Here is a 14,255-nt window from a genome sequence, read left to right as displayed (position 1 = left end):
CAAAGATTTCAGAGTAGCAGAATAGCAAGGGTAGGTGGAACAGTAACATTTTTTAGTAACAGAAAAGAACTAGAAAACAAAGTAGATGCCTATCAATTGGTGAAATGGCTAAAATGTGGTATGTGAGTATAATGAAGTATTAGTATATTATAAGAAACTATGAAAATGAATTCAGAGGAGCATGGGAATATTAATGAACCAATGCAAAGTGATGTGCTTAGAACCAAGAAATAATATAAGAATCATAACAATAATAAATTAAAAGAACAAAAAAATCAAAACTACACAACTACTTTCTCCTTTATATATATAATTTTTTAATCTTTTGCTCTACTATCACCCATATATCCTGATACATTTATCCTAGAGAACCATCCGTTATATTAAAGAACAAAAAAGGGTAGAGCAGGAGGTTGGGAGGGAAGAAGCAGTTCATGCTGCATCATTATAATGACCAAGCTTGACCCTGAAGAGATGAGAAAAATCTACTTCTTTTTTCTTTGCAGAGGAAGGAGACTTTGAGTTTGAAATACTGAAATTATTGTCACACTTGGTTGATAACATTATTTAGTTTTGTTGAACTAATTTTTTTCTTCCTCCTTCCTACCTCCTTCTGTTACATGGGACGGTTCACTGGGTAGAAGGGAAAGAGACATATTTGGAAACAAAGGCGACGTAAACAAAAAGATATCAATAAAAATTTTTTTAAAAATTCCACAGTATATGAAATTTCTATGTATGATAAGTAAAACACTAAAGGTCAACTAAGGCCAACCCTCTCATTTGGAGATTTCTAGTCAGTTCTCCATTGCTCCATTTTCTGACAAAGAAATGGTTCTTCTCCTTGCTAAGACAAAACCCTCTACTTAAAAACTTCTGTTTTCTACAGAAGTAGAAACATCTCCTTCAAACATCTCTCTTCTCCCCAATATAACCTTCAAATTCTCCTTATTATATCTTTTGCTAACAGATATGCCCAGGTCTCCTTCATTCTTAAAACACCTTCACTTGACTTTGCTATCCTCTCAAGATATGATATTATATATAAAGAGACAGGAACAATAACATACAGTGTTGGTGGAGCTATGCAGTGATCCAACTATTTTGAGTAACAATTCAGAATTATACCAATAAAGGGGAGTCCATATCCTTTGACCCAGATTCCACAAGAATGTTAAAAAAAAGAAAGGATACCATACACTATGCCAAAAAAGCCACAGACATACTTTTTGTGGTAACAAATAAACAGAAACAAAGTAGATGTCTATCAATCAGGAAGCAGCTAAACAAATTGTGGTACATTAACATAATGAAACATCCTATGCCATAAGAAACAATGAATTCAGTAAAATACACGAAGACATATGATGAACTAATGAAAAATGAAGCTGAACCAGAAAAACAATATACACGACAACCATGTAAACCGAAAAAACAAAAATAAATTTTTTTAAAAAGGCAAACCAAAACCCAAACTGATAACTATAATTTATATGCAATTCTAATGACTAAGGTTGGCCCTAAGGAAGAGATAAAGAAAGGGTGGAGCCAAGATGGCAGAGAGAACAGAGAAGCCAGGAAGTTGCCTGAGCTCTCCCCAGCTTCCCTCAGAAACAGCATTTAAGTCAAGCCTCTAAAAGAATTCAGGATGAAGAAAATCCACAAAAAGACAGAGAGAAACAATTTTCTAGCCCAATACAACTTAGAAGGACTTTAGGAAAGGTCTGTCTCACTTGGCTAAAAAGGGAGCACAGCCCAGCACAGACGTGTCTGGGTAAACTATCAGGAGGCTCTTAGCCACAGCACAGATCAGCAACTGAGGCCCTGTGGTTCTGGCTCAGCAGGCCAGCTGTGAGGCCTCCAGCCCCATAACCGAGGGCACAACAGGTGCAACTAGGCCGGACTATTCTAGCTCAGCGGGCAAGCCGCCAGCCCCAGAGCCCCAGGCACAGAAAGCCAGTGACCAGGCCCCCGGCCCCCTACTGCAAGAAGTCTGGGGACAGTGTCCCCTCTACTCCAGGAGCAGAGCTCAACTTTTTAAAATGAGCAAACAAACAAAAAGCCCTGACCATAGAAAGCTATTATGGTGACAGGAAGATCAAAACACAAACTGAGAAGAGGACAACAATGTCAAAATGCCCACATGAGAACCTTCAAAAGAGAATATGAATTGGTCTCAAGTCCAAAAAGTCATCTTGGAAGAGCTCCAAAAGGATTTTAGAAATGAAGAAAGAGATGCAGAAAAAAACCTGGGAAAGAAATGAGAGTTATGCAAGAGAATCATGAAAAAAGAGTTAGCAGCTTGGAAAAGAAAGCACAAAAATTGACTGAAGAAAAAAACTCAAAAAATAGAACTGGCCAAATGGAAAAGGAGGCACAAAAATTCAGTAAAGAAAATAATTCCTTAGAAATTAGAATTGGGTAAATGGAAACTAATGACTCTATGAGACATCAAGAATCAAACAAAATTAAAAGAATGAAATAATTGAAATAAATGCAAAATCCTTCACTGGAAAAACAATTGACCTGGAAAACAGATCCAGGACAGATAATTTAAGAATTATTGGACTACCTGACAGCCATGATCCAAAAAAAAAAAGCTTGGACAGCATCTTTCAAGAAATTATCAAGGAAAACTGTCCTCATATCCTAGAACCAGAGGGTAAAAGTCATTGAAAGAATTCACCTCCTAGATCTCAAAATGAAAACTCCCAAGGAATACTGTAGCCAAATTCCAGAATGATCAGGTAAAGGAGAAACTACTGCAAGCAGCCAGAAAGAAACAATTCAAATATCAAGGAGCCATAGTCAGGATCACACAGGACTTAGCAGATTCTACATTAAAGGCTTGGAGGCCTTGGAAAATGATATTCTGGAAAGCCAAAGAGTTTGGATTACATCCAAGAATCAATACCCAGCAACACTGAGCATAATCTTTCACAGGAAAAGATGGACATTCAATGAAATAGGGAGCTTTCAAACTTTCTTGAAGAAAAGACCAGAGCTGAATAGAAAATCTGATCTTCAAATACAAGACTCAAGAGAAGCATAAAAAGGTGAACAGGAAAGAAAAAAACCAAAACAACCACCATGGTATTTAATAAGGTTAAATTGCTTACATCCCAACATGGCAAGATGATACTTACAAGTCTTTTTTTTTTAACTATCTCCAAAACCTTGTTTTGTTTTTGATTTATTTATTTTTCGTTCTCAACATTTACTTCCACAAGATTTTGAATTCCAAATTTTCACCCCATCTCACCCCTCCACCCACCCCAAGATGGCATGTATTCTGAATATCCCTTCCCCTAGTCTGCCCTCCCTTCTATCTCTCTCCCCTTCTCTTATCCCCTTCCCTTTCTACTTTCCTGTAGGGCAGGACAGATTTCTGTACCCCATTTCCCGTATTTATTTCCCAGTTGCAAATGAAAACATTTTTTTTAAACATGTGTTTTTAAAACTTTGGGTTTCAAATTTTCTCCCTTCCTCCCTCCCTACCCACCCTCATTGAAAAGGCAAGCAACTCAATATAGGTTATACATGTGCAGTTATGCGAAACACTTCCATAGTAGTCATGTTGCGAAAAACTAACTCTATTTCCCTTAATCCTATCCTGCCCCCCATTTATTCTGTTCTTTCTTTTGACCCTATCTCTCCTTAGAAGTGTTTGCTTCTGATTATCCCCTTTCCCAATCTGCCCTCCTCTCTATCATTCCCCTGCTCTCTTGTCCCCTTCTCCCCCTATTTTGCTGTAGGGTAAGACAGATTTCTGTACCCAACTGAGTATGTATGCTATTCCCTCCTTAAGTCAAATCCTATGAGAATAAGATTCACTCATTCCCTCTCACCTTCCCCTGTTTCCCCTCCACTGTAAGAGCCTTTTTCATTTCTGGTTTTTGTGAGACAATTTACCCCGTTCCACCTCTCCCACAATAATCCTCTCTCACCCCTTAATTTTATTGTCCAGATATGACCCCTTCATTTTCAACTCACCCTGTGCCCGCCCTTTCTCTCTCTTTCTTTCTATCTATATCTATCTATCTATCTATCTATCTATCTATCTATCTGTATCTATATCTATATACATACATATAATTTTTTCCCTCCAACTACCCTAATACTGACAAAGGTCTCATGAGTTATAAGTATCATCTTTGCATGCAATATTTGTTAGTCTTAAGAACTGTATCTCTAGCATAACTTATCAGATTGGCTAATATGACAGAAAAGGAAAATGAAAAATTTTGGAGATGTGGGAAAACTGAGACACTAATGCATTGTTGGTGGAGTTGTGCAGTGCTATAACCATTCTGGAGAGCAATTTGGAACTATGCCCAAAGGGCTATAAAACTGTGTATACCCTTTGATCCAGTAATGTCACTAGGTCTGTATCCCGAAGAGATCATAAAAAAGGGAAAAGGACCTACATGTACAAAAATATTTATAGCAGCTCTTTTTGTGGTGGCAAAGAATTGGAAATTGAGGGGATGCCTATCAACTGGGGAATTGCTGAACAAACTATGGTATCTGAGTGTAATGGAATGCTATTGTTCTATAAGAAATGATGAACAGGCAGATTTCAGAAAAACCTGGAAAAGACTTATACACGAACTGATGATAAGTGAAGTGAGCAGAACCAGGAGAACATTGTACACAGTAATAGTAACACGTACAATGATTAACTTTGATAGATTTAGCTCTTCTCAGCAACGCAAGGATCTAAGACAACCCCAAAAGACTCATGATGGAAAATGCTACACACATCCAGAAAAAGAACTGTGGAGTCTGAATGCAGATTGAAGCATATTATTTACTCTTTTTTTTCAAGTGAGTTGTCCATCACTTCCAGTAAAGTTTACACACTAGGAAATCCCCACACCAAGGGACTCATAGGTTCAGACCCGACCCCAACCCACCCCTGAACAAAAGCTAAAGATGGACAAGGTATGGCTAGATAGCAGTTTGTATGAAGAAGATCTGGGACGTTATATAGATTAAAAGCTCAATGTAAGTCATGATCATGATATGGCATACAAGAAAACTAATGAAATGTTAGGCTGTACTAAGAGATATTATCCCTAAGCCCAGCATTAGAGAGATGATAGCACTGCTACAATGTACAGTTTGAACTCCACCCCAAGTATCATGTTCAATTTGGATCTCTACATTTTAGTAAGGAAACTGTTAACTTGGAGAGTATCCAGCAGAAAGTAATTTTAAATTCGTCCCACATGACGATTAGTTGGAGGAACTGGGAGCTATTTAGCCTGGAGAAAAGAAGACTTGGGGCAGCTCGGTGGTGCAGTGGATAGAGCTCTGGCCTTGGAGTCAGGAAGACCTGAGTTCAAATGTGGCCTCAGACACTTAACACTTAACTAGCTGTGTGACCGTGGGTAAATCACTTAACTCTGACTGCCTCACAAGAAAAGAACAGTTAAGGGAAATATTTTAGATGTCAGTGTGGGGAACAGATCTGCTCTGCTTTGTCTCAGAGGGCTTAACCAGGAATAATGGGTGAAGTTTTGGAGACATAAATTTAAACCTGAGAAAAGGCAAAACTTCCTAACACATCAAGTTATTTGAAAGAAGAATAAATTTTCTTGGAGGTAGCAGGATATTTTCTCACCTGAGGTCTCCAAGCAAAAGCTGGCTGGCCACTTGCCAAGGACTTTGAAGAGGGGGGTTGTTTACCAGAGATAGGATAGATTAGAGGTTCCTTCCAGCTTTGAGATTACATGATATCACTTTTAACCCTAAAGCTCCATATTTAGTTACATTATGAATTAAGCATATTTGGGAAGGGGAGTGGGGCTTGAGAGAGATAGCCTGGGAACTATCTATCACATCACTTCTATGGGAAACTGTACATTGAGTAACAAACAACTGGTTTACAAATTAACCATTGGAGTAAAACCTGTTTCCAAGTTTGGGTCTCTCGATACAATAAAAAAAAAATTGGAGCTTCTTTATATCCAAAAAGCAGTCACCAGTGAAAAAAACAAAAACCTGCAAAAAAGAAGGGAAAAGAATAGCTACATGGTATAGACCCAAGGTTTCTTATTATTTAGCATTTTTAAAATGCTAAAATCCCTGCAATGGATAATAAGTAGAGATACTAAAATTCAGATAATGCAAATTATGTCTATAGATGTTAATGCATTGAACAATGCTACTAACATTTAAGAAATCAGTAGCAGAACACATAAACTATGGCAAATTAAAGGCATAGTTCATCAAAAAAAGATAAAACTGAATAAAGATAAAAATAAATACAAAGATAAAAACACCTGGGTTCAGAGGGGAACATAAATTTAGCAAAAATTCAGTGATGAGTCCTTATTTAAGGAAAAAGAATGTTATCACGACAAAGATTTAACAGAATTAAGTTCTAACTGCTGGGAGTAGTTAGGTTGAAATTCTGCTATGCTATCAATTTTTATTAAAACATCGTGACCATTTCTGTTGTCTGTATCTATGTAGATAATTGGGAGAGGGCCCTAAATAAAATACAAAAGCATCAAAGAACAGAAAAGATTAAAGGAGTTGGGTTTACTTAGTACATACATTATGGATCAACATTTAGCCCAGGGACTAAATATATACAGACTTTTATACCAATATATAGATTTTTATACCAAGTCTAAAAAAAGAATGACACTAGCTGTGGGACTATGAGCAAAATACAAAATCTCATAGGTACAATTACTTCATCTGCAAATAGGAATAATGATATCTCTACATCAACTGTTGTTCTGACAATGATTACAATCTTCAACTAATTCAAGCCTTGGGTATGGCCTTTAAAAGAGGGCTAAACATAGACTCAAAATGGCTGGAAAGAGAAATGAAACACAGAATGGATACACAAAGACACAGACTCAATTGTTCAGAGAAAGACCTGTGCACCTGCATGATTCCCCCAGGGAATTATCTGCATCAAGAAAATGGCAGAAACACCCCTTTACCGTCATGTAGACATGCAGAATACATAATTCCCAAGGAAAAGTAGAACCTACAATGGAAGTGGGGCCACAAGATTTCCCAGCAATCCTTCAGTCTTTTCCTCTTAAGTGAGGGAGAGGGGAGGCAGAGGCATGCTAAAGTCAATCACCAATCATTTATTAAACACCCTACTATGTGCTAGGCACTGTGATGAGCACTGGGAAAGCTCTATCAAGTTTAATATTTTAAGATAGGTTATCTCAAGTTTCCCTGGATTTCTGAGGATCAAATGAGATAATATGTAAAGTACTTTGCAAATCTTAAAAGCAATGTATAAATCTCCAATATTATTTCTTCAAGGCCCAATTCAGGTAGCATATTCTACATAACACTTTTCCTACCTGTTTCTCCTTTTCCTCACCCTAAAAGAGAGTGATTTCCTCCTAAAATTTCTTGCAACACATTGTTTGGACTTCTTTATACCTTATCACAATTACCTTTATACTGTAAAGCCTTTCTTCTTAAGTGTGTTGTACCTTTCTACTTACAGCTCATTGGGCATGGTAAGGGCTTAATAAATGTTTGCTGATTCTAACTGAAGTAACGTGATCAGCAAACACTCAGAAACCATAAGGTACCAAAAGTATATATTAAAGCTATAAAACTATAGGAGTCAAATGTGTAATAACGTTTCAATGGAAGAAAGTTTGGGATTCCAGTAAAATCTTTCCCTACTATAGAGAGACTGCAGATGCCTTCTTCCCCGATTTCCTCCACTTCCTGGGGTAGAAAAATGGGGCACTTCTAACTCCAAAATAAAACCTACCTTCACTTGTTGCCTCAACTTTCTTTTCTCTTACTTCCTTCTTAACCTTATGTAATATGGCTTTCAGCTTCATCACTCAACAGAAACTCCTCTATTCAGTCACCGGTGATCACTTGGAATCACCAGATGTGATGTCTTTTTCTAAACCCTCATCTTTCTCGACATATCTGCAGCTGCAGCATGTGACACTATTGCCTACCCTCTCCTCTTTGAGTTTTTGGGATACTGTTCTCTCTTAATTCTCTGTCTGCCTGTCTACTGCTCCTTTTAAGTTTCCCTTGCTGATTCCTCACCTATAATATACCTAGCAACTGTAGGTCTATCCCAAGGCTCTGTCTTGGGCCCTGTTCTCTTCTCTTTCTATACTTTCTCACTTGTTGATCTCAGTAGTTCTCACAGGTTTGCAAATGATTCCTATACATTTCAATCTACTATAGCCACAAATAAAGGCGGTTAGGTGGTATGATATATAAAGCATTGAAATTAGTTAGCTTGGCATCAGGAAAACCTAGGTCCAAATCCTGCTCCATTTACTAGCTGTGTTATGTGAGGGCAAGTCACTAACTAGCTCACTCGGCCAAAGTTTCCTCATCTATAAAATGAGGTTAACAATAGCACCTACCTTGGCATCAAATGAGATATTACATAAAAAATGCTTTGCAAACCTTAAGGCCTCACATAAATGTTAGATATTACTATTATTTTGTGTGTGTGTGTGTTGTGTGTGTGTGTGTGCGCATGCAACCCAGGTCTTTTGAGTTCCAAGAAAGAACTCATCTACAATGGCTTATTGGACATTGCACACTGGATATCACAGAAGCATCTAAAATCAATGGGCCCAAAACAAAACTCATTATCTCTCCTCCAAAATCCACCCTTCTCTTCCAAATTCCCCCTCTTTCTTTTGAGGGCACTACCCTCTTCCCAGTCACACAGGTTCATAACCTGAAGTGCAAAGTCGCTCTCAATTCATTCTCCCTCATTCCACATACCCATTCTTGTCATCTCTACCTCCCAAACACCTCTTGCATCAATCCTCTACCCACACAGGCTCTTCAAATACATCATCTCATTATTCACCTCTTGCATGTATTAACTGGACCTCTGCCTCAAGCGTCTCCCTTCTCTAATTCACAGACTTCACTAAAAAAACCAACTTACTTATGGGTTCATAAAAAACTGAAGTAAAATCTATTCGTACTTCAGAAAAAAACAAAATTCGGGTTACCTTTCTAAATCTTAGATTCCTAACCTATAAAATGAGGGTCATAGTTAAGTACTCTACGAGATTTAACGAAATATTGGTTGTCCCACCACAGAATTCGGGTTAGGTCCCCAGGTAAAAAGTAGGATGAAGCTCTAAGTGGGATATGAGATTGTACAAAAGGAAAACAATGTTCATGATACACAAATTGTAGAGTTGGAAAGAGGTGTGGTATAAAATATGGCCAGAGGAAGCAAAACTTTCCATACGGCAGCCAAGGAGGGAGAAGGTAAGGGAAGAGAATGGAAAATTCCAAGCACAAATGTAAGAATAGAATAGGAGGTTGCTGGGTGGCCATTTATATAGGAGGGACATATTTCAGTCTGGTAAAAACAACTTAAGGACTGGCTATAACTAACTTCTGGTATATTAAAAGAAAGACATAAGCAGTTTGTATATTTCCACTAAGTACTGAACTACAGTTATGTCCAATAATACAGCATGCCTATGAGTAACTGAATTACCATACAGTATACTTAAATCAGCAGTTCAAAAATATTTATAATATGCAGCATCTAAATCATCTGAACATGATGAAGACATATAATAACTTTTTTCTTTTATAATTTAGAAGTTATTCAATATTCTTACAATGTCTCTGAATCATTAATATGATCAATTACAATTACATAGGAATATAATTTAAATTCAAATTATTGAACTATCTGGTTGTTTGTATTCTGGATAAATACTACATATCTGGAGTTTTAAAATCCACATTAAAAACTAGGTAAATCAGCATCTTAGTACTAAGCTAAACACTGTGGGGAAATATAAAAGAAATAATAACTGACATTTTAAATTTGCAAAGCACTTAACATACATTACCTCATTTGAACTTTATTTAAACCCTGTTAAGTAGGTACTATGGGTATTCTTATCTCCCTTTTTACAGATGAGGAAACTGAGGCTCAAAGAGATGAAGTGACTTACCCATAACCACATAGCTAGGTCAGAGAGAGGCAGGATTTGAAACCAGCTCTTTCTGATCTGAAGTCTGGCTCTAAAATCCTCTATAGTTACTTAAAATACAGAACTGAATGATTCTATTTCTCACTTAACAAAAGACATCCTCTTTAACAAAAACATTTGGCATTGGCTCCTTTAGTAGATTTAAAATAATATTCAATTCACAAAATTTACTCACCTTTTAAAACCACATCTTTTTTATAAGTTTAATTTACAGAAAGAGGGGTTAGGTTATATGCAAAGAGAGAATGGCCTTCAGTAAAGATGCTCAGATACTGACATATGGCACCAACTGACTCCTAAGAATCTTTGAACTTAAGATATTTGCTTAATACACTATGTGACCATGGGCAAATCACATTATTTCTCTAGATCTCAGTTTCCTCATCTACACAATGAGAGAGTTGGACTGGAAAGTCTCTGAGGTCTCTCAGCTGTAGATCTATGATCTCAAGAATGAAAGAGAATAATACACACCTATTGGTTCTGGATAACATAAATATGTTTTGGTGAGGGATTAGAGTAGAATATCCTCAAGTCTATGCTGGATTTAAAATTATACAATTCTCTATTTGCTTGTTGGTTCCACAAACCTTCAAATGCAAGTGATTATATAAGTCAAAATGCCGCCCCATCCTTTTTTCAAAAAGTTGGAGGGGGGCAGCTAGGTGGCACAGTGGACAGAGCACTGGCCCTGGATTCAGGAGGACCTGAGTTCAAATCCTGCCTCAGACACATAATACTTACTAGCTGTGTGGCCCTGGGCAAGTCACTTAACCCCACTGCCTAGCCAAAAAAAAAAAAAAGCTGGAGGAAATGAGGGTTTGAAGTGAATAGTTAATTCTTAAGACTTCAAGGGAATTTCGCCCCATTCCCATTAATTATTGTAAATGAACTGAAAAACATGACTACCACACAATTTTAACCCCTATTTAACCTCAAATAAAATAAAAATTATTTGACTACTTTACCTCTGCTATTGCTTTCTGGATAGGCACACGTTGGTTTTTGTGGAGAGCGTCGTATATCCGAATTAAGGAAAGGCTTATCAGGTGGATAGCCTACATAAGAAGATGCAGACAGCCGAACCATGGCTGCAGTAGACAGAGGTGGTTCGGGTAGGATGTTCTGAAAAATGAAATAGAGTTTAGTTTAGCTAATGATAAATGATTAGTAAATACTCTTTAATAGGCCTCGAAATAGCAATAATCTTAGTTTTGGTAACAGTAGAGTTCAAATTTGTGCTTCAATCTGCTACCTCTGGATACAGTAGAAATAGTTCAGCATACCTATTACCATTATAAAAGAAAACTAACCAGTAATTTCATGTCTACCTGTATATAATGATACAACAAGCACTATAAAAGCAAAGAAAATTTAATTATTAGCATTTTTAGGTGAGCCTTAAACCATGTGTAAATGCTAGTTAGGCTTGATTGAACTATAGCCTATATATGCAATTTTTATAATCATTAAGTTATTTTTTAAAAGATCAAAAATACACTTCAAAAAAGATTACAACAGTCATCCCCTTGACAAGTATTGGTTGAGTCTATTATACCTAAAACTACAAAATAATTTTAAGGAATAGTTCCTGCCTTCAAGGATCTTACAACCAATTTAGTTAGAAAAGTCATCTCATTGTAAATTCTAAATCTTCTTAAAGAAACACTAAAAACCAGACACAGCAATCCCATTTTTACTAATCTTCAATCTCTTCTAGGCTACTTTTCTACTGCTTACAAACACTGTCTTTCTTTGTCTTCTCATACTCAAAAAACCTTCAATTGATTTGTCCATCCCCACTAGCTACTGTGCTCTCTCTCTCTTCCCTTTTTGTAGTTAAACTCCTTGAGGAGGCCATTTACAATAGGTACCTCCAATTCCTTTTCTCTCTCTTCTTAACTCTCTGTAGTCTGGCTTCCAACCTCATCATTCAAATGAAACCTTTCTCTCCTTCTCTCACTCCCCAACCCCCAAATCAAATCTTTTCTCAATCCTCTTCCTTGACTTTTCTGCAGCCTTTGACATCGTTGATTACCCTACCTCATTGATACTTTCTTTTTTCTAGGTTTTTCTGACCTGGTTCTCCTCCTATTTGTCTAATCACTCCTTCTCAGTTTCCTCTGCTGGATCATCATTTGGACTGTACCCCAATCATGGATGTTCTCCAAGAATCTGTCAGGAGCCTTCTATATTGTTTGGTGATCTCATCAGCTCTGTTGGATTCAATTATAATCACCATGCAAAAGATTCTCATGTCCATTTATTCAATCCTACCTCTCTCCTGACTTCCATTCTTGCATGCACACTTCCAACTCAACATGTCCAAAAATGAACTTATCTTTTCCCTCACACACTCCCTTCTTTCTAATTTCCTTATTACTGTTGAGGGTACCAGACTTGCAATTTGGGTGTCATCTTTGACTCCTCACTCCCACCCCTCATATCTAATCTTTTGTGTGTGTGTGGTTTTCTTTTTTGGTTGGGCAATGGGGGTTAAGTGCCTTGCCCAGGGTCACACAGCTACTAAATGTTATGGGCCTGCAGCCGGATTTGAACTCAGGTCCTCCTGAATCCAGGGCCAGTGCTTTATCCACTGCACCACCTAGCTGCCCCCTCCTCATATCTAATCTTATGCCAAGACCTATCAATTTTATCTTTGTATAGGCAAACAAAACATGCCCATGTAGGTCAATCCCAAAATAAACAGGCAAATGGCTAAATAAATGAATAAATGTCTCATTCTACACTCTAAATCTTCCACTCTTTATTAGGAGGTAGCTGTTTCATTAGTAGTACTCCGGGATTGTATCTTTGGTGATCAGAGTTCCTAATTCTTTTAAAGTTCTGTCTTTACTGTATTGCTATTATTGCATAAATTGTATACTCCTTCTTCTGTTCATTTCACTCTGCATCAGTTCATATATGTCTCCCCAGGTCTGCCTAAAACCACGCCCTCCATAATTTCTCACAGCATCAGCATTCCATCACATTCATGTACTATAACTTTGTCAATCATTATCCAATTTATGGGTATTCCCTCAGATTCCCATTCTTCGCTACTTCAAAAAGAGCTATATTTTTGTACATTCTTAAAGTTTGTCCCCTACTTTTTCTCCCCACATTCTCTCCTATTGAGTAAAATGGATCCAATATATGCACAGTGTAAGGGAAACTGAGGAGGACAGATCCTCCCCAGCCCTCTGTGTAACTGTCTCATGACCTAATGGTGTAACTGCCTCATGACCTGACATAAAGATAAGTGGGAGTTACTATGCATGACCAAGGTGACTATGGAAATGGAACATTAAATAACCAACAAGCTATGTTACCTGGGAAAGCAATTTATCCCAAAAAACATTTTTCTTGAGAAAGGTGTGTAACTGTCCAAGGAATTGATCACTCCTTGGAGACTTACACAAAAACAGGTATTTTGGGGTTCTGATCAAGCCTCAGAACCTTTGTTAAGGATGTGTGTGTGCCTGGATCTGAGTGCTCACCAAGGACACATACACAAAACAAAAAATTAAGATTGCTTTTCCCTGATTTACATGGATATATAAAAGGGGTCATTTGGGAAGGAATTTTTGGAGACTTTAATGTCAAATTTCTGTTGCATTCAGAAGCGGATCGCGTGCACAGCTTCTGTTGAGCCGGAGCGGGATGCCACTCTGTTGGCCTCCCTGACCAGACCTCTTGTCTGTTCTCCAGTTTCCCCAGTCTATTAGGTATTTGAGCTCGCCTGGTCAGTGAGTGTGTATCCTTTCTTTTCTTATTCTCCTTTTTCTTTATTTTGATTATAACTTATTATATTGAATGTTTTTCTTATCTTTATGTGTGTTTTGCTTTAATCATTATTGATCATTGTAAAATAAATGTGATTATTTGTTAAGTTTACACTGAGTACGTGTCATTATAACTCGAGATCCAAACCTAAATTGAAACTACGCAGTACGTAATCCTTTCGATTATGCATGTATACTTCTGTCTTTTGACTAGTTCAGATGAGAGAGAGGTTCAACTGTCAGCAGTTTCTCCTCAACCCCTTCTCCTTGTTTGTATAGATGTCTACTTGTATACTCTGATTATATGAGATATTACCTAGCCTTCCTTTCCCTTCTCCATCCTTCTGAGTGTTATTTCTCTTCCCTTCTCTTTTCATTCTTAAGATCATCAAGATATAACAGAATATTCCAAGGCCCTGCCTAATTAGACTCCCTCTATGAACTCCAATGATGACAGGGCTCAAAA

General features: G+C 37.4%; 1 protein-coding gene across 3 annotated transcripts in view; it reads right to left on the bottom strand.

The window, feature by feature from the left end:
* The window catches only part of CEP57 (centrosomal protein 57), a 66,989-nt gene that overhangs the window by 45,696 nt on the left and 7,038 nt on the right, over window positions 1-14,255 (bottom strand). For all 3 annotated transcript variants that reach the window (XM_021000557.2, XM_021000555.2, XM_021000556.2), the window contains exon 2: window positions 10,973-11,129. In XM_021000557.2, the coding sequence (XP_020856216.1) occupies window positions 10,973-11,093 (121 nt within the window). In that variant the 5' untranslated portion in view covers window positions 11,094-11,129. The remainder of the gene's footprint in view (window positions 1-10,972; window positions 11,130-14,255) is intronic.

This window comes from Phascolarctos cinereus, unplaced genomic scaffold, assembly GCF_003287225.1.
Source record: "Phascolarctos cinereus isolate Bilbo 61053 unplaced genomic scaffold, phaCin_HiC Scaffold_726;HRSCAF=1367, whole genome shotgun sequence".
Lineage (NCBI taxonomy): Eukaryota > Metazoa > Chordata > Mammalia > Diprotodontia > Phascolarctidae > Phascolarctos > Phascolarctos cinereus.
The sequence above is the reverse complement of the archived record's forward strand: the minus strand, read 5'-3'. Positions and strand labels throughout refer to the sequence as shown.